General features: G+C 40.9%; 1 protein-coding gene across 5 annotated transcripts; it reads right to left on the bottom strand.

Moving 5' to 3' along the window:
• Positions 1-9,491: 9,491 nt before the first annotated feature.
• On the bottom strand, positions 9,492-11,241 carry IQCF3 (IQ motif containing F3). 5 transcript variants are annotated; one of them, XR_014137253.1, is made up of 4 exons: positions 11,106-11,241; positions 10,688-10,732; positions 10,105-10,223; positions 9,855-9,942 (listed from the first exon to the last, which is right to left on the bottom strand). XR_014137253.1 is itself a non-coding variant. In XM_060631158.2 (3 exons), the coding sequence occupies exons 1-3, from the start codon at positions 11,151-11,153 to the stop codon at positions 9,547-9,549; spliced, it is 459 nt and encodes a 152-aa protein (XP_060487141.2). In that variant the 5' UTR covers positions 11,154-11,240; the 3' UTR covers positions 9,492-9,546. The 5 variants fall into 5 exon arrangements, 2 of the variants coding, with proteins under 2 accessions (XP_060487141.2, XP_060487140.2); XR_014137255.1 differs by having other exon boundaries at positions 10,105-10,194; XR_014137254.1 differs by having other exon boundaries at positions 10,105-10,152; positions 11,106-11,240.
• Between the last annotated feature and the right edge of the window lie 9,896 nt (positions 11,242-21,137).

Raw genomic sequence — 21,137 nt, 5'->3', positions numbered from 1 at the left:
TGAGAGAGAGGGCGCAAGTGAGCAAGGGGGAGAGAGACAGAGAGAGAGAGAGAGAGAGAGAGAGAATCCCAGAAGGGACAAAGAGAGACAGGGAGAGAGAGAGAAAGAGAAGCAGGCTCACCCGAAGTGGGGCTTGTGTTTACCCACTGAGGTTTGAGCTCATCCCAAGCAGGGCTTGTGCTCATCTGAAGTGGAGCACAAGCTCACCTGATGTGGGATTCAAACTCATGAACCGTGAGATCATGACCTGAGCCAAAGTTAGATGCTTAATGACTGAGTCATCCATGCACCCAGACTGGCCCATTTTTAAATTGGATTGTTTTGCTATTGAGTTATATGTGTTCTTTGTATATTTTGGATATTATCCCCTTATCAGATATATGACTTGCAACTATTTTCTTCTATTCAGTAGGTTGCCTTTTCATTTTGTTGATGCTTTCCTTTGCTGTGCAGAAGCCTTTTATTTTATGTAATCTCACTTGTTCATTTTTGCTTGTGTTGCTTTTGCTTTTGGTGTCAGATTTTAAAAAATCATCACTAAGACCAATGTCAAGGAGATTACCACCAATGTTTTCTTCTAGGAGTTTTATAGTTTCAGGTTTTACATTCAAGTCTTTAATACACTTTGAGTTAATTTTTGTGCATAATATGTAGATAATAGGCCAGTTTCATTCTTTTGCATGTGGTTGTCTAATTTTCCCAACATTATTTATTGAAGAGACTGTCCTTTCCACATTGTTTATGCTTGACTCCTTTGTTGTAAATTAATTGACCATTACTATATGAGTTTATTTCTGAGACCTCTATTATGGTACATTGACCTTTGTGTCTTTTTTTTAATGTCCATACCATACTGTTTTAATTACTATAGATTTGTAATATAGTTTGAAATCAGGGAGTGTGATGCCTCCAGCTTTGTTCTTCTTTCTCATGGCTGCTTTGGCTTGTCAGGGTCTTTTGTACAGGTTCTATTCACATTTTATGGTAGTTGTTTTCTATTTCTGTGGAAAAAAAACCCACTGGACTTTTGATAGGGATTGCATTGAAATTTGTATATGGATTTGGGTAGTATGGCTATTTTAACAATGTTAATTCTTCCAATCCATGAGCATAAAATATATTTCCATTTATTTGTGTCTTCTTCAGTTTCTTCCATTAATGTTGTGTGGCTTTCAATTTACAGGTCTTTCACCTCCTTGTTTAAATGTATTCCTGGGTATTTTATTCTTTTTGATGCAATTATAAATGGAATTGTTTTCTTAATTTCTCTGACAGTTCATTATAAGTGTAAAGAAAAGTGACAGCTTTTTGTGTATTGATTTTGTATTCTGCAACTTTACTATATTTATTAGTTCTAACAGTGTTTTGATGGAGTCTTTAGGGTTTTCTAATATGGTATCATGCTATCTTCAAATAGTGGTAGTTTTACTTCTTCATTTCCAATTTGGATGCCTTTTATTTCTTTTTCTTGCCTAATTGCTCTAGCTAGGACTTCCAATACTATGTAGAATAAAAGTGGCAAGATTGGTCATCATTCTCTTGTTCCTGATCTTAGAGGAAAAGCTTTTAGCTTTTTACTACTAAGTATGATGTTAGCTGTGTGCTTGGCATATATGGCCTTTATTATGTTGAGGTACATTTCCTCTATACCCTTCTCTGTTGAGAGTTTTTAACATAAATGAATGTTGAGTTTTGTCACATTTTTTTCAACGTCGGCTGAGATGATCATGATTTTTACTTTTCCTTTTGTTAATGTGGTGTATCACATTGGTTGATTTGTGGATTTTGAACCATCCTTGTATCCCTGGAATAAATACCACTTGATCATGGTGTATGATACTTTCAATGTATTATTGAATTCAGTTTGCTAATATTTTGCTGAGGACTTTTGCATTTGCGTTTATCAGGGATCCTGGCCTGTAATTTTCTTTTCTTATGGCATCCTTGTCTGGCTTTGGTATCAGGGTAATCCTGGCTTTGTAAAATGAGTTTGGAAGAGTTCCTTCCTCTTTTATTTTTTGGAATAATTTGAGAAGAATTGGTATTTTTAAAAACGTTTTTAAATGTTTATTTATTTTTTGAGAGAGAGAGCTAGCCAGGGAGGGGCAGAAAGAGAGTGAGAGAGAAATCCCAAACAGGCTTTGTGCTGTCAGTGCAGAGCCCAATGCAGGGCTCAAATCCATAAACCATGAGCTCATGACCTGAGCTGAAACCAAGAGTCAGACACTTAACCGACCGAGCCACCCAGGTGCCCCAAGAAGGATTGACATTAATCCTTTTTTGAATGTTCGGTAGAATTCACCAGTGAAATTCACTGAATTTTGGTGAAACCAAAAATCAAAGGTTTTTGATTATGAATTAAATCTCTGCTAATAATCAGTCTGTACAGATTTTCTATTTCATCAGAGTTCAGTCTTGGTAGATTATATGTTTCCAGGAATTTATCCATTTCTTCTAGGTAGTCCAATTTGTTGGTGTTTAATTGTTCAAAGTGGTTTCTTATGATCCTTTGTATTTCTGTGGCATCAGTTGTAACATCTCTTTCATTCCTGATTTTATTTGACTCTTTGCTTTTTTCCTTGGTGAGTCTAGGTAAAGCTTATCAATTTTGTTTATCTTTTCAAAGAACCAGCATTTGGTTTCACTGATACTTTCTATTGTCTTTTTAGTCTCTATTTCATTATTTCTGTTCTGATCTGTTATTTCCTTCCTTCTATTAACTTTGGGCTTCTTTTGCTCTTCTTTTTCTACTTCCTTGAGCTGTAGGCTCTTTATTTCATACTTTTCTTGTTTCTTGAGGTAGGCATTTATCACTATGAACTTCCTTCTTGGAATTACTTTTGCTGCATCCCATATATTTTGGTATGTTATATTTCCATTTCTGTTTGTCTCAAGGTATTTATTTCTCCTTTTGATTTCTTCTTTGGCCCACTGGTTTTATAGTAGCATGTGGTTTAATATCCACATATTTGTGAATTTTCCAGTTTTCTTCATGTAATGAAGAATTACATTTCTATTGTAGTCAGAAAAGATGCTTGATATTATTTCAATCCTCTTACATTCTGTTCTGTAACATAACATATGATCTATCTTGGAAAATGTTCCATGTGCACTTGAAAACAAGTATTCTTTTTTTTTAAATTTAATTTTTAAATTTTAAATCCAAGTTAGTTAGCATATAGTGCAACAATGATTTCAAGAGTAGATTCCTTAATGCCCCTTACCCATTTAACCCATCCCCCCTCCCACAACTCCTCTAGTAAACCTCTGTTCTCCATATTTAAGAGTCTCTTATGTTTTGTCCCCCTCCTTTTTATATTATTTTTGTTTCCCTTCCCTTGTGTTCATCTGTTTGTGTCTTAAAGTCCTCATATGAGTGAAGTCGTATGATATTTGTCTTCCTCTGACTGGCTAATTTCGAACATGTATTCTTTTTCTTTTGGATGGAATGTTCTGTGCATTTGTTAATTCCATCTGGTCTAACATGTCATTTAAGATGATTGTTTTCTTACTGATTTTCTGGCTGAATTATCTATCCATTGATGTGAGGGTGTTAAAGTTCCCTACTAGCATTGTAACACTGTCAATTTTTCCTTTAGGTCTGTTAATATTTGCTTTATATATTTCGATACTCTTATGTTGGGTGCATAAATATTTACAAATGTTATATCCTCTTGTTAGATTGACTTTTTATCATTATGTAACACCCTTCTCTGTTTCTTACTACGATGTTTATCTTAAAGTCTATTTTGTCTGATATAAGTATTGCTACTCCAGCTTTCTTTTGGTTTCCATTTGCATGGAGATTCTTTTTCTATCCCTTCACTTTCAGTCTGTGTGTGTCTTTATATCTGAAGTGTATCTCTCACAAGCAGCATATAGATGGGTCTTTTTAAAATCCATTCAGCCACTCTACGTCCTTTAATTGAAGAATTTATTTCATTCACATTTAAAGTAATTATTGAAACATATGTGCTCATTACTATTCTGTTGTTTTTTGGTTGTTTTTGTAGTTCCTCTCTGTTCTTTTCTTCTTTTCTTGCTCTCTTCCTTGGTGGTTTGATGACTTTCTTTAGTGGTATGCTTATTACTCTTTATTTTATGGGTATTTATTATAGCTTTTTGCTTTGTGGTTACCATGAGGCATACATATAACAATTTATACCTATAACGATCTATTTTTAAGCTGATAACAACTTAAGTTTGAGCCCATTCTAAAGCTCAACATTACTCTTCCCAATATGTTTTATGTTTTCAATGTCACATTTTACACCTTTTTATCTCATATTTTACATCTTTTTGTTTGTGTATCCCCTAACTAATTATTGTAATCATAGTTATTTTTATTATTTTTGTCTTTTAACCTTCATACTAGCTTTATTTTATTATTTTATATTTAAGTGTAGTTGACACACAATGTTGCATTAGTTCCAGGTATACAACATAGTTATTCAACAACTCTATACATTATGCTATGCTCACCACAAGTGTAGCTACCATCTAACACCATGCAATGCTATCACAATACCATTGACTATATTCCCTATGCTGTACCTTTTACTCCCATGACTTATTCATTCTATAACTGGAAGCCTGTATCTCCCACTCCCCTTCATTGATCTTGCCCATCCTCCACCCTCTCCCCTCTGGCAACATCAGTTTACTCTTTACATTTATAGGCCTGATTTTTTGTTTGGTTCATTTGTTTATTCACTTATTTTGTTTCTTAGATTCCACATATAAATAAAACCATATGGAGTTTGTCTTTCTCTGACTTATTTAACTTGGTATAACACTCTCTAGGTTTATCCATGTTATTGCAAATGGCAAGATATCATTTATTTTTATGCCTGAGTAGTATTCAATTATATACATATAAAGTCACATATTCTTTATCCATTTGTCTATCAATAGACACTTGAATTGTTACCAGATCTTGGTTATTTTTTTTAAGTTTATTTATTTTGAGAGAGCATGCACACACATGAGCAGGGAGAAGGAGAATCCCAAGCAGGCTCTGTGCTCTCAGGATGGAGCCTGATGCAGGGCTCAATCTCATGAACCGTGAGATAATGACCTGAGCTGAAATCAAGAGTTGGATGCTTAACTGACTGAGCCACCCAGGTGCCCCCAGATCTTGGTTATTGTAAATAATGCTACAATAAACATACAAGTGCAGATGTCTTTTTGAATTAGTTTTTTCTTTTCTTTGGGTAAATGCCCAGTAGTGGAATTACTAGATCATATGGTATTTCTATTTTTAATTTTTTAATGTTTATTTATTTTGAGAGAGAGAAACAGAGGGAAAGTTGGGGAGGGGCACAGAGAGAGAGAGGGAGTCACAGAATCTGAAGTAGGCTCCAGGCTCTGAGCTGTCAGAACATAGCCCGACGCAGGGCTTGAACCTATGAACTGTGAGATCACGACCTGAGCTGAAGTTGGATGCTTAACCGACTGAGTCACCAAGGTACCCCCTATTTTTAGTTTTTTGAGTAACCTCCATATTGCTTTCCCAAAATGTCTGTACCAATTTACATTCCCACAACCTTTTCCTCTGTATCCTTGCTAACACTTGTTATTTCTCATTTTTAGATTCTAGCCATTCTGACAGGTGATCTCAAATTGTAGTTTTGACATACAAACTTTGTAAGCAATTAATCCACTAACTTTACTATATATTTATCTTCCAGTGAGATTTATTCTTTCCTTTGTATTTTTGTTACTTATTAGCTCCCCAAACTTATACTCACAGGTCCCAAAGCAGAGGTTACTGCATGTCACACAGGATCACAGGGAAGCATCAGGTTTTAGTCAGGTGGCAGAAAGCAGGAGTAAGAAAAGAGCTTCTCCCATGGCCTCTGTCAGAGTGGGAAAGGCAAGAAGGATAGGGTAAACAGGTTAAGATTGTCTGGTTTGAGTCATTTCTGTGGTTTCTAAGCTATATAGATGTCTAATGCCTGGCTTCGAATGATTAAGGCAGAGGATTATGGCTTTCTGGATGTAGAGGACAAAGACAGAGGGGGTTTACCCTGAATTGGTTAGTTTGAGACCCATATAAATTGTTCCATGTATCCGTAGTTTGTTCCTTTTTACTGCTGAGCAGTGGTGCATTGTATGGATGTACCACAGTTTGAATAGTCATTTGGGTTGCATCCACTTTTCTGGCTATTATTCTACTATGAAATTTTTGTGGAAGCTTTTGTGTTTTCAATTTTCTTGGATATATACCTAAGAGTGGAATTGCTGGGTCTTATGGTAACTCTACACCTAACTTTTGAGAGATCATCAAACTATTTTCACATCAGCTACCCCATTTTACATTCCCAAGAGCAATCTACATAAGATCCAGTTTCTCCAATCCTACTATCTACTGTATTGTAGATATTACTATATTGCAGAGCTGCAGCTGACTGCATTTGCTGATGGACTGATGTGAATGGGGATGGATAGAGATAAGTAAAAGGGAGGGTTCAGAAGAGCATTTGAATCAAACAGATGTGGTGAATGGTCAAGGCACAAGGAGAAGCAATTTTGGATAAAATCATGAAGTGTGGGGGTCCTGTCTGCCACATTATGTTTGAAAAAACCTATTAGACATCAAAGCAAGACATTAAGTGGGAAGTCATACGTTGGGTATGGAATTCAGAGGAGCTATCAGGGATGGTGATGTAGATTTGAATGGCATCAGAATATAGCAGATAGCTAAGACCATGTCGATGATATTATCTGGGAGTACACATTAAGAGGGACTAAAAGAACTTTTATGATTGAGCCCCTCATAGGTTAGAGGCTCATCAATGAAGAAGCCATTGATAAGATTAAGAAAAAGCAGCCAGTGAAGAAAAAGCAGGAGAGTGTGATGTTCCTGAAGCCAAACAGAGTGTTTCAAGTAAGAGAGAGTTGTCAACTTGTAGTCTGATGCAGAGAGAAGGCAGAGAACAGAGGATTCACCATTTTCATGTAAGCAAGTTAGTTGGTGATTTTAGATGGTGTTAGTTTTTGTTGTTCAACCAACCACCAAAACATAGAGACTCAAAACAATAACCATTTATAGAACTCACGGGTCTGTGGAGTGACAATTTGAGCTAGGATCATCTGGGTGATTTTTCTGTTCTCAACTGGGTTCGCTAAAAATATGTGGTCTGTTGGTAGGTGTGATGGGGGCTGGTGATGTAAGATGGCCTCATCAGAGACAGCTCATCTCTGTCCCATATGTTGTCTCATGCAACAGTGGTAATCTCCTTGTTCGCATGGGAGATGGTTGTTTAAGACCTCTTAAAGTCTAGGCTTGCAACCAGCACAATATCACTTTTACTGCATACTATTGGCCAAAGAAAGTCACAGGGAGGCCTAGCTACAAGAAGAGGTTAAGTAGCCTCTGTCTGTTATTGATCGAGCTACAAAGTCACATTGCAAAGGTGCATGGATACAAGGAGGACAGTAATTTTGGTCATTTTTGTAAACAATCTCTCTCAATCAATACCCTTGACCAGTGTAGCTTCCGTGGAGTTGGGGGGAAGGAAAGACCAATTGGAGTGAATTTATGAGAGAATGGGAAAAGCGAGAGAGGAAACAGTCACAACATGTTTTGCTCTAAGAAGATGCAGAGAACTGGATAGGAGGTAGTCAAGAATGGACTTTTTAATGGTGGAGGATACTTATGCTGATGTAAATGATTTGGTGAAAAGGAAGAAACCAGTTCAGAGAAACAAATGAAATTACAGAACAACATCATTGCAAAGGCAAGAGGTGACAGTGGGCAAAAGGAAACGAAGAGCACCAGAAGAGCAAAGTGGAAGGGGTGGCATTGGATGGGGCAAAGATAATTCACTTCAACTAAGGAAGGCAATGAGTGTGGTAAAAAAAGGCCAGCTGAGATGGAGGATGAGACAGTAGGGAGACGGAAGTCCAGTCTGCTACCATTTTCTCAGTTAAGGGTGTAGTGATATCACCATTTGAGGTCAAAAGGAAAAGAGGAAGAATAGCGCATTTGAGGAAAAAGGAAGTGATGTGAAATCTTCAGGTCAAAAAACAAATTTACAGAGAAGTGTCTTGAGAAGCAAGTCTGTCCATCTGTGGTCTTGAAGATAAACCCAAACCACGCAATATGGTGATTTGTTTTTCTTCACGGAAATTCAGCTTTTCTTGTGGATGAAGTAGGTGAAGGGTTGGGTTCACACAAAGGTGGAGAGAGAGGGCCAACAGTGGTAAAATTGTAAGAGAATCCTCGACAGAGAATGGAATCTGAGCTGGGGAAAAGGGTAGTACAATACTGGTAAGGTCAATCTTTGGGAAGTCCTTATTAGGACTGAAGAAACATTTGGATCAATGCATAAGAAGCAGCGACTCTAACACAGAGGTTGACAAACTTTTTCTGTAAAGGACCAGATAGTATTTTAGGATTGATGTCACAATCACAACCACTCAACTGCAAGCCATAGTTTTCTGACTTCTGCCCTAAAGCATAGAAAGCAAAAGTTAGAGACCAAGATTATTAAAATCAGTATTTGTGTTGCTGTGGTCAGTTATGACAAGGACCAGGACAATGCCACCCAAAGTATGGTGAGCATTTGCTACCACTGAGATTAAGTACAAAGATTGAGATTAAGCACTTAGAAATTTGTATAGCAAATTGAAACAGAAATTTTATGTGTGTCCAGCCTAACAAAAGTAAGCCTTATATTCTGTATACCTTTTCTACTTGTTTTTTCCCACAATTCATTTTTATTGTTTTACAAAAGAATTAGTATATGATGGATTGGACACTTTTTTTTTTTTTAAAAGGCCATTCCTTAAAGGCAGCTTGAAAAGCAACAATCTCTGGTGCAATTATAGGAGTGGGTGATTCAGGTAAAATGGAAGTCAAAATCACTGGAGGTAAGAGGCAAGGGGCTTGGAGCATCATCTAAGTTAATACTGAAGTTACTAAGAATGGTGTCACACATAGGGTGGCAGTGATACCAGTGGGAGCCCTATTTGTGTTTCAGCACCCTGGAGAAGCTGGTCCTGAGGATGGAAGCAGAGCTGAGGTTCCTTAAGATCATGATACCTGCTATTTCCCAAAGAAAACAGCATCCAAATTAGCACAAAACTTGAAAAACCTTGTGCCTAGTCACCACTAAGGTCAGCCTCCTGTGCATTCTATGGGCTGTACTGCTCTCAAGAGCCAGCAAAGTGTTTGACTTCTGTCCAGGGGCTTGCCAAATAGATAGCCAATGGGTGCAAGCCCCAGCTGGCTCATGATGGCAGGCTAACAGAGCATGGATTCAAAGGCAACTCTCATAAGAAGAGGTGCCTGGAGTCTTTGGGAATATAAAGCCTAACTGCTCCCAATTGCAAGATCAGGAGATAATGGTGCCAGGGCTATGGAATGGTACACTTGGCTCTTGATGTGTGAGAACAGCCTCAGGTAGCAGTTTCTGATTTGGATAGAGCCAGAAGGTGGAGGCCTTGGGGTCTTCATGGTGTAGGAGTCACTGAGACACACAAAACCTGGTCAGACATTTATTGGGGGGCAGTGGAGTAGTTCTCCACCCTCTGGTACTTTTAGACTGATAGGATTTCAATATGGAACTCCGGCTGGTTGGGAGTGACTTCATATTGTGCCTGTAGAATATCACTGGTCTGGAAGGCAAAATAGCTCTTTGGGGCCTGAAGGATGCAGACAGCATTGCATATTCGGCAGTAACGTCGATGGCACTGCCACATGCGAACCCAGGACTGGAGCTTGACTGCCGCCTCCTCCTGGATTACATAGATCTTCAACAGGTCCCGCCGCTGCTTAAGAACCTGCCTCCACAAAAGTGTTCTCCACCAGAGCTGAATCATCCAGGCCCTGAGGGCTGCCACCAGCAGGGTGCGACGTACCAGGGTGCCACGCCACCAGGCCTGGATCTTCTCAGCTGCCTTGATTCTTGCTCTGTGGCGTTTTTGACAAAGCCTCTAACCAAGCAAAGCAGAGGACTCCACATGAATTTGTTATGAACAACAAGTCTGGTGTCTGCCACGAAGGAGCTCTGATCTTCTTTCGTAACTAGCCTTTCCCCTGGTGGTTCTGAGGACCCAGGAGTCCTGGGTGGGGTTTTGTCTCTACTTCTACCTTACCTGTGGCCATAGACGTATTGGTCATCTTCTGAGTCATAGTGTCCTCATCTACAAAATGGGGATATGCTTGCCCTGTGATCTTCACAGGTTCTGTGGAAACAATTTCTGATCCAGAAGACCTGCCATGAATATGAGGAACCAAAAGGTCCTCTGAGGATGAACCTCTGCATTTATGGCCTGCATCTCAACCCAAATTCCAGCCTATGATGCTGCCTCCTGATGCCTCATGCCAACCCATAGCCCCTTGAGGGCTTTCCTTTACCTCACTTCTTTTGATTTCCACTACCTTTCAGTCACCCCTATATCCTTCTAAACCCAGGCTTTACTTTCTCTGGATTTCCAGTTCCCACTACTGTGCCCCACCTTCCAGTGGCCTGTCCGCATCCTGATTCCTCACCTCTCTGCTGTCTCTTCATACTTAACATAGCTCACTCAGAATAGGGAGGGAATTTATGGGGACAGGAGAGCAACACTGAACTGACTTCTCAGCTGTGGGACCAGAGATGGATCCTTCACTTTCAAGAACTCTGTGCTCAGATGGTCAATGAACTGTGGTTCTCTCATGCTCCTAGGCTCCACCTACCTTCAGCTTCTCAGTCTCTAGTGCATCCTTATTTGGACCAGACTTCTGCAATCAGAATATAGAGAGAAAGCATGAGTGAGGACCAGTCTCTGTGCAAAGTCCTCACAGGCCTACTTCCCCATTCTTTCTGAGTCTTTTTTTTTTTTTTTTTAAGATTTTTTAAAAAAGTTTATTTATTTAATGTGAGAGAGGGAGAGAGGGAGCATGAGTGGGGGAGGGGCAGAGAGTGGGAGAGAGAGAATCCCAAGCAGGCTCCATGGCATGAAGCCCAACACAGGGCTCAATCTCACAACTGTGAGATTATGACCTGAGCCCAAATCAAGGGTGGGACGCTTAACTGACTGAGCCACCCAGGTGCCCCTCCTGAGTCCTTCTGAAGTCATCTGGTGCTTCCCTCTGCCATGGGCTAACTCCCTACCTCCAGGGAGGGGGTGTTTGGCTGTCTTACACAGCATTTACCGCCCATGGTTTGGGGCAGTAGTTCAGGTGTTCACACCCCCTCTGGTTGCTGCTCCATTGGTCCTGGCAGAAGCAAGAAGGGTGGGAGAGGAGGAGATAGCCATGATGTCACAAGGGCAACTATGACCCAGGGACCAGGTTGCCTCAAATTTGTTGGGTAAAGAGGAAACATGTACCCATTTCCCTCCTGCCAGGGATTGACCAGGGATTGTCCTTGGGGAAACCATAGCCCCCGTGAATCTGTCCTGTCCAAAGGATGACCTCTAGTCTGGCCCACCCACAAGACTTTCCTGTCATCGTCACTAAGGAGAGCTGCTTACACAGCGCAGAGGAAGGTTCCTGGGCTCAGGGTGCTTCCTGTGTCTTGCCTTCTCTGCCTCCATGCCCTTCCTCAGTATGTGGGAAAATCCTTCTTTTAGTTAGTGAGTATGTGAGTATGTGAGACTGTGAGTATGGAGGGTGAGCAGAAGGGGCCAAGGAAGGGTCAGGATGGAGGTACCTCAGCCTATTTCTATTCCCCTCCAGCTGCTGAACCCCTGTATTTCTACAGTTGTTTGGTGCCTAACAAGCCAATATGTGTTCCTTAAAACAAAATAAGCCCTTCCACTCAGTGTCTGAAATTTACTGGGCTGGAGGAATTTTCCAAACATGAGTCATTATGTAAGAGACAGTGTTCCCCAGTGTAGATTCCTCTAGTGGTAGCAATGGTCATATTTGAAAGAGTCACTTAGTTATTCAGGCTTGCCTCCAAGACCAGCTGCCTCTGGCTGTCCCCACTGCCATCTCACAGGCACGCTCACTTTCATCTCTTAACCGACTCTGGATAGCCCCCTCCAGACCTCAGTGACATGCTGACATGGTCTCTTCATTTCAAGACCTTAACTCTCCACCAAAAAAGATGAGGACTTGGCTTTCTGCCCCCTTCCCAAAACCTCACTTTTTCTCCCTCCATCTTCCCAACTAGGTCACTTGCTGCCATTTAGGTCCCCAATCGCAATTTAGTGTTTATATTATCATGACTCTGTGAGTGTCACTGACCACTGTGCCATGGAGCACATTCTGGTTCCCTATCCTTTCTTGCACAACTTCATAAAAGCTTTTTATCATGAAAATGTTTAAATATATACACAGTTTGACAACAGATAAGGACTCCCTATGTGCTCATGACCCAGGATAACCTGTTTCCCTGCTCTCTGCCCCATGGATGAGTTAAGCCATGGCAGAGAGTGCCATGAGGAACATCTTCCCACATGTGTCTGTGCCTCCATGGGAGGCATTCTCCAGGGAATGCACACGGGGGTGGCTTGCTGTGTCATGGGACAGGTGGTTCCTCCATGCTACTAAATGCTGACAGATTGTTTTCCACAGTGGCACCACCAGTGCAACCTCTGTCAATCACCTCGTAATTTTCGCCGAACTGAAAGATGTGAAGTGGTGTCACCTTGCTCTTTTAATTTCCATTTCTCTCACTAGGGACTTGAGCAGAGCAGGATTCTTCAGGGTGAATAACAGGGATCCAACCTTGACACAGACCCTTTCTAGCTGTGTGCACTTGAGCAAGTCTTCCAGTAGTGTCTGTTTCCTCCTGGGCAAAGTGAAGATAGAAACATGGTTCCTCCTCCAAGGAGCTCTTGTGGAGATTCATGAAGGTGAAGTCCTTGGAATGGCACCTGGTCCTAGTACTGCTCTGTGTCTTTCAGCTCTTATGATTATTTCATCTTGACCTTCTAGCATCTCTGTGTAATTGCCTGATAGAGTCCTTGGCCTATTTTTTTCTGTTGGATTCCCATCATCCTCTTGGATGACTTCCTTGGACAACCTTTTGTGGATAGATATGTTACAAATATTCTCTCCCCAACAATCATCGGCCAGCTGACTTTCTTCATGGTGTTATTCATTGCACAGATATCATTCCATCCATTTTCCCCTTTGTAATTGTGCTTTTGAAATTTTTTAAATTCGTGCTTTCTCATCCAGGGTCACATATTTTCCTGTTAAATTCTGGTTTACATCTTACACTGAGGTCTTCACCAAGTGACAGAACATGATCCTGCACATTGGGTCTCCCTCTTTCTTGGATTTAGTCCCTATTTTGGATAGAGCACATGTTATGATAGTTTCCTAAGAAAAAGTATATAGATATCAATATGTAGAGATTTGCATGTCTGAAAATGACTTTTTTTTACACCTTCAAATCTGATTGATAGTGTTGCTGAGTATGGAATTCTAGACTGAAAATAGTCTTCCCTCAGAATTTTGAGGAATTGCTTTAACTGTTTTCCTAGAGGTCTAATGTTACTCTGATTCCTTTCTCCATATGATGGGACTTATTTTTTCCTCTCTGGAAGCTTTTAGGATTTTCTCCTTATCCCTCATCTTTAGTTTTTAGGATGTTCTGAAATTACTGTTGTTTCAATAAGTGATTGCATAGTGAAGGAATACATGATTCCATCTAGGTCTTAGATTTATGTCTTCATCAGGGTTCAAATCCTACTCCCTAGAAACAACTGTCCCAATATTGCTGAGCCAACCATCCCAGATCCCTCACACCCACTAGACATGTTGTTCTCAGCCTCTCTGAGATGTTCCCCCACTCCCTGCCTCACTCACTGTATGGGGCACATTAGTTTATAAAATTTGTATTATTCAGCTATTGGAAACTTTATTGTATTAGTTTTTAAAAAATCATTTCTACCTTTTAATTTTCTCCATTTTAATACTTAGAGAAAACCTATTAGATCATAGATTGATCCTCTAATTTTCCAATATTTTCTACACTATTTTCTTTGTCTTTTTATTCTACTTTTTTAGAAGGTATTCTCCATTTTTAAAGTCTTAACTTTCAAGAGCTCTTTCTTGTCCTTGGATTATTCTTTTATAGCACAGTATTCTTATTTCATTGATTTGTTATCTTTTATTAGGAATAGTAGTAATAGGGGCACCTGAGCGGCTCAGTCCGTTAAGCATCTTACTTTGGCTCAGGTCATGATCTCATGGTTCATGGGTTCCAGCCCCACCAGCTCTGTGCCAACAGCTCAGAGCCTGGAGCCTGCTTCGGATTCTGTGTCTCCCTCTTTCTCTGCCCCTCCCCGGCTTGTGCTCTCTCTCAAAAATAAATAAACATTAAAAAAAAAGAGAGAATAGTAGTTGTAATTGTTAAGTTTGGTTTTTTAAACCTTTTTCTTCTGTTCCCAGTACGATCTCTTTTAAGTCCCCTTTTTTCTTTTTATTTCAGTCTCTCATGTTAATGATCCTTGGTTGTTTATTCATGTGTGTGAGCGTGGCACTAAAATGCCAAAGGGAAGCTCAGGGTGCATGGGTGCGGTTTCTTAACTGGTACCACTCAGAGTAGGTTAATAAGGCAGAGTTGGGTTTTGTTTCAGTGGGGGACCCCCCAAATTAGCATTCATTTGTTTTATTCTTTGGAGCTTGTGGTAGATTGCTTTAGTGGTCTTACATTCATACTTTTTCCTATGGGACTTTGTAGTTTCTTCCCGTAAGGGGACAGAATCTATCTTCCTGTGCCTTAGATTGGCAATGTGATGTGCTTTGGCCAACAGAATAAGGTGGAATGATGACATGCAAGTTTGGCCTTGGCTTTGAAAGTCTTTGCCAATTTATGTTTACCCTCTTGGACTTCTGCCATTGCCAACAAGGAAGTGCCCGGGGTATGAGGAAGAGGATGAGAAACGTGGGGCAGAGTTTCTCTAGCCAAGCTACCCCAGCTAAACACAGCCTAGGTCAGCATGCTTACTGCTGCCTGCCACTGAGGCTTGTGGCAGTCTGCCATGCAGCATTTGCGTAGCAATAATTGACTGATGTCCCAGAAAGGAATCCCAGAACCTCGAGTCAGAGAGTGGAATGAAACCTGACTGACTGCAAGCCTTCAGGGAGCTGAGTTGGCACCAAGGGTTGGAGGCCTCACTGTCTAGCCTACACATTTTCAATTGATCGCTCCATTTTAGTATGCCTTCCGCCATGACTGAAATATTGGAGTCTAGATCCTCTCTGGTTCAACTTATGCAGAAAAGAAAACTCTCTTCAGCCAGGGTGGAGGAGGGGCTATTGCCAGCTGTACACATGAAGGAAGAGAATGGGATGAGGGAAATCCAACAAATCCTTATTTAGTTTACTCCTCACCTTAGATTCTTAGTGTCTCAACTACACACTGTTATTATTACAGTCTTTTGATGTATTTTCATGTGCTTTACCATACTCCTAGCTCTAGTCTTTTTGTCAAAAACTGTCTTAACTGATTGTGGACACTTACCTAATATGATTTTTTATCAGCTTGTCAAGTTCCCAAAAACTCCTGATCAGATTCTTATAGGAATTGAGTTTCACCTGGAGATCAACTTGGAGATAATTTGCAATTTTACAATGTTGAGTCATTCTATCAATAACTATATGGTATATCTCCCCTTTTATTCGGTCTTCTGTTACCTCCTTTGAGCTATGGACAAGAGTGGCATATGTAACTTCAAGGATATGCCCTAAAAGAGAAGGAACATGCCTTTCTCCTTCTCCTTCCTCCTCGCTGGCTAGATTGTGGAGGGGATTGTTGAAGTTGAAACAGCCATTTGGGATCATGTGGTGATCTTGGGTTCACAGACCATATATAGCAGAGTAACAAGGTAGAAGGGGCTAGGATTCTTCACCCTGTGAAGTGCCATCCCGGGGTTTGGACACCTATTTCTCAACTTCTTTGGAAAAGAGAAATAAACCTCCAATTTATGTGCGGCTCTGCTATTTTGGTCATGCTGTCCTTCACAGTGACCACATAGTTAAGATCTACCCCAGTGGTTCTCAAAGTGGGGTTCCCTAGAACAGTAGCCACAGCATTACCTAGAAAACATACTAGAAATACTCATTCTTGGGACCCTGTAAACTAAATCAGATATGTTGGGTGGGGCCAGCAATCTGCTTTGATGAGCCCCCTCACATGATTGTGATGTATGCTACAGTTTGAAAAGCATTGCTCTATTTCGATCCAACACATATAATAGGATGTCCACTTTAAGTCACACAGCTCAGAGGTTATCCTAGAAGTGAAGACTGCACACATGTGCTTTGTGTAAGTCGAGTGAGGCAAGAGAAGGACCTGACAATTCTATTCATTCCTAACACAGTTGTTTCATGAACGGCTGATGGTTGCCCATGACTCCTGCCTGCTGACTTGTTGAACTAGGCTAAAGACTCCACATTTGGCTCATAGGTCACCAATCCATGATTAGATTCACATTCATTCATTCTGATTCTAGATAATTAGCTGATTACCCATCTATAGCATTTTCCCTTTTCACCACACTACACAGCATTAGAAGAACTGGGTTCATTAAATGAGAGAGAACCCCACACTTACTTGAGAATTCCTTAGGCACACCTTCTGTCAGGTTTCTAACTCAAAAACTAATTTTTGAAAACCACTTTCTGAGAAGCAGTTCACATCAAATTCAATCTCTTTTAATTTTTTTTGTCCTTACATTTTATTTAAGTCTTTTTTAAAAATTTAAATTCAAGTTAGTTAATATATAGTGTAGCAGTGGTTTCAGGAGTAGAATTTAGTGATTCATCACTTACATGTAACACCCAGTGTTCATCCCAACAAATATCTTCCTTAATGCCCATCACCCATTTAGCCTATCTCCCCAGGCACCTCCCCTCCAGCTGCCCTCAGTTTGTTCTCTGTATTTAAGTCTCTTATGGTCTGCCTCCTTCTCTGTTTTTATCTTATTTTATTTTTCCTTCTCTTCCCCTATATTCACCTGTTTTTCTATTTAAAAATTTTTTAATGTTTATTTATTTTTGAGAGAGACAGAGCACGAGCAGAGGAGAGGCAAAGAGAGAGGGAGACAAAGAATCTGAAGCAGGCTCCAACCTCCGAGCTGTCAGCACAGAGCCCAACGTGCGGTTCAAACCCACCAGCCGTGAGATCATAACCCGAGCTGAAGTTGGACACTTAACCAACTGAGCCACCCAGGCACTTCCTTTTGTTTCCTAAGTTCCACATATGAGTGAAATCATATGATATTTGTCTTTCTCTGACTTATTTCGCTTAGCATACTACACTCTAGCTCTATCCACATTGTTGCAAATGGCAAGATTTCATTCTTTTTGATCCCTGAGTAATATTTAAATGTTTATCAATCTAGTGAGATTTTTTTTTTTTTTTTTTTTTTTTTTTTTTTTTTTTTTTTGCTGTTTTAACAAACTGACATAAGTGAAAATGAAGGTTTATTGGCTCACAAAATGAATTCCCATAGTATAGGTAGTTGTAGCTTCAGGCATGGCTGGCTCCAGAGGCCCAAAGGAATCCTCACGGCTTAGTCTTTCTCTTGGCAGCTGATGGATCCACTTTACTCTGTGTCAGTTCCATTCTCAGCTATTTCCATGTGGTGCCCCTAGCAGCTCCGGTTTTGTAATCCTTATAGTTGGTAATCCTAGGAGTTTCAATACAGCACCACAACAGAGACTCAATGGCCTGACTTATGTCATGCACTCATTCCTGAACCAATCGCTGTGGCCACATGCATAAAATATTCTGACATTTCTAAGTACTTGCACGTCCTAGGCTGAGTTTAGGTTAGGTGCATGCCTCCACCATCCAGGAGCAACCATATCGGTACCCTCCATGACACTTCTCCATCTTTGAGGGGCTCTTAGGGATAAGGGGCAAGCAAGACCTAGAAGAGAAGAAATACATCTAAGGAAGGTTAGCTATTAATGATCTCTACCAGAAAGGTACAGATCCAGAAAATCCAGTGAACTGAAAAACAGAGACAAGGAGACATGACATCATGAAATGTGTAGGACAGAGGGAGGCCCAGACTGGGGGAGAAAGATACTGAGGAACAGATTATAGATATAATGAGAGACAGAATTATGAGGGATAGACCGAGACACATAGAGAGATGAAAACCAACAGAGAGAGCAGTATCTGTAGACGAAATGGCGAGACCAATAGATCCTCCTTCCATTGCCCATATATACACACACACATACACACATGGAAGCATTGCCAGAGAGACATAATAATTCCAAAAATCCTAGAATAACATGTCAACTGGGGTGTGAAGGACCTAGGATGGTTGTCTGAGAGATTCATTCAGGGATGGTGGGGCAGCTGTTTCCAGAAAATAGGCTGTGAACCATCGTGAAGCCACAAATTCAAGTCCTGGTAGGATTGTGTATTCATTCATTACATAAATGTTCATTGAAACTGCAGAAAGACAGCCACAACCTAATGAAAAGTTTCTCAAAGCTTGAACAGACTTTTCTCCAGAGGAGGACAAATGACCAAAAGGCACAAAAGATGCCCAACATCATTCATCATGAGGGAAATGTAAATCAGACTGCAATGAGATACCACTTCCCACTCACTGGGTTGGCTAGAATTTGCAAAAATGAAAAAAAAGTGTCAGAAAAGATGTAGAAAAATTAGAACCCTGTACCCCATTGGTGGGAATGTAATGTCGTGTAGTGGCTAAATATTTGTAGTGACATTATTCACGTAGCCAAAAGGTGCACACAATCCAAATATCTATCAAAAGATGAGTGGAATGGGGTTCCTGGGTGGCTCCATCAGTTGGGCGTCCAGCTCTTGGTTTCGGCTTAGGTCATGGTCTTGAGGTTCGTGAGTTCGAGCCCCACACGGGGCTCAGTGCTGACAGTGCGGAGCTTGCTTGGAATTCTCTCTCTTCCTGTCTCTCTGCCCCTTCCTACCCTCTGCCTCAAAATAAATAGATTTTTTAAAAAGTTAAAAAAAATGAGTGGATAAACAAAAGCTGGTATAGACACACAATGTTAATCAGCTATAAAAAGTCATGAAGTACTGATGCATACTACGGTGTGGATGAGCCTCAAAACCATAGGAAGTGTAAGAAACCAGACAAAATATTTTATTATTCCATTTATATGAAAAGTCCAGAGTAGGTTATGGAGACAGAATGCAGATTGGCAGTTGCCACTGGCAGGAGGACGGGCTACCAGGGAATTAACGCTTAATGAGTATAAGGTTTTCTTTTCTTTTTTAAAAATTATTTTCAATGTTTATTTATTTAAAAAAATTTTAATGTTTATTTATTTTTGAGAGAGAGAGAGAGACAGAGCATGAGCATGGGAGGGGCAGGCTCCAGGTTCTGAGCTGTCAGCACAGAGCCCGCAGGACTCAAATCCATGAACTGCGAGATCATGACTGAGCCACCCAGGAACCCTTTCTTTGGTTTTCTTTCTTTTTTTTTTTTTAATGTTTATGTATTTATTTTGAGAGAGAGAGTGTGTGTGAGTGGGAGGGGGCAGAGAGGCAGGGAGAGGGAGAGAGAATCCCAAGCAGTCTTCATGCTAGGCACAGAGCCCGATGTGGGGCTCGATTTCACAACCATGAGATCGTGACCTGAGTCAAAATAAAGAGTCAGATGCTTAGCTGACTGAGCCACCCAGCTGCCCCTTAATGGGTACAGGATTTTCTTTTAGGACCATGAAAATGTTTTAGAACTTGATACAGAAGACAGTGGTTGCTTAACATGGCGAAGGTACTAAAGGCCACTGAATTTTTAGTCTTCTATTAATCATTAATATTATATGGCTAATCTAAAAATGGTTAAGTAAATTTTACTTAAATTATATTCATGTTTTGTGTTCTTTCATGTGATGATCAGTCAGGTGCAGCTGCAAGAAAATAGAAGCACAAAATAAAGTTTATTATACTCCAATGTCTCAAAGAGGAGGTCATCGCATGTCACACAGGGTCATCAGGTTTTTGTCAGGTGGCAGAAGACAAGGATGAGGGAAAAACTTTTCCCATGGCCTATGTCGCAGTGGCAAGGCAGGAAAGGGTAACAGTTTAGAATGGACTGGTTTGAGTGTTTTCTGTGGCCCCTAAGCTGTTGGGGGTGGGCAGGTGCCTAGTACCTGGTTTGGGATAATTAAGGCAGAGAAATACAGCCCTCTGGGGTGTAGAGGACAGAGAGAAAGGAGGTACCTCCCTGAATAGGTTAGCTTGCAGATGAAAGGCGTGCTCTGGGATGAGTCCTTAGCTATCTCTAAGAACTAACTGGCTAGACCTGGGAGGGGCAGTGTCTCCCAACCCAGAAAGGGACTTTTTTTTTTTTTTAAGATGACAAAATGACATGATATACAAAACCTAAAATGTACATACAATAACATATTGGAAAGGGAGAGAGATGAAGAAACAGAACCTACTGACCTAGGTTCTGGGAACACAGATTTGAACCCAGAGTCCTTATTCTCCTGAAGCTCATCCTCTAGTGGGGGCAACAGAAAATAGAAAATGAGGCAAGATAACCTTGGGTAGTGATGGGAACTTTGAGAAGAGGAAAGCAGAGTCAGGAGCTAGAGCGTACAGTAAGGTGGGGAACGCATTTCAATAAGGTGGTCAAAGAAGGTCTCCTTGAGGAGAGAGAGTGGAGCAGAGACACACCTGAACGGAGGGGGAGCTCCACCTGGTAAGAGCATCCAAGGAGAGGAGGCTGCAGATGCAAACTGCTGAGATGGGAATGTGCGGGGGAGGTCTGAATAGCAGGCTGGGCCAAGGAGGACATGGAGAGGGCGATGTGGTCAGGGCCAGACCCTGCAGGCTTATCTAGACCATGGGAGGCTTTTTGAATTGTTCTACATTTAATGGGAAGACATGGAAGAATTAAGGGCATCAGGGGACACAACCTCCATGTGGCATAACTACAGGAGGTGCCATTTATATGGACCACAGTGTGAAGGAGTCTCCCTGGAGTTGGTGGAGTTGGTGGCCCTGCATCCCCAACTCTCCTACCCATGGCAGACATTGCTAATCAATTACAGATCCCCCTCACCCAGAACCTGGTAGTTAGAATCCTTTTCCACAAGGGACCCCAGATGACCTCTGCCACTTCCTCAGAGCTGACCGTGACATGCCCGGTATCTGCCATCATTTTCCCTGACCCTTTGCTGACACAGGACCTCCTGGAGCTTGTGACAGAGATCTGGTGACACAGAG

The sequence above is a fragment of the Panthera onca genome, chromosome A2, assembly GCF_046562875.1.
Source record: "Panthera onca isolate mPanOnc1 chromosome A2, mPanOnc1 haplotype 2, whole genome shotgun sequence".
In the NCBI taxonomy this organism is placed as follows: domain Eukaryota; kingdom Metazoa; phylum Chordata; class Mammalia; order Carnivora; family Felidae; genus Panthera; species Panthera onca.
The sequence above is the reverse complement of the archived record's forward strand: the minus strand, read 5'-3'. Positions and strand labels throughout refer to the sequence as shown.

Bases quoted from the DNA above. Each gene is read 5' to 3' on its own strand.
- IQCF3 (XM_060631157.3), bottom strand. From the start codon at position 11,153: ATGGGCGGTAAATGCTGTGTAAGACAGCCAAACACCCCCTCCCTGGAG. The intron at 10,733-11,105 runs GTAGGGAGTTAG...TTCTGATTGCAG, and splicing joins CAAACACCCCCTCCCTGGAG to AAGTCTGGTCCAAATAAGGA. The intron at 9,943-10,687 runs GTAGGTGGAGCC...TTGCTTGGTTAG, and splicing joins TAGAGACTGAGAAGCTGAAG to AGGCTTTGTCAAAAACGCCA.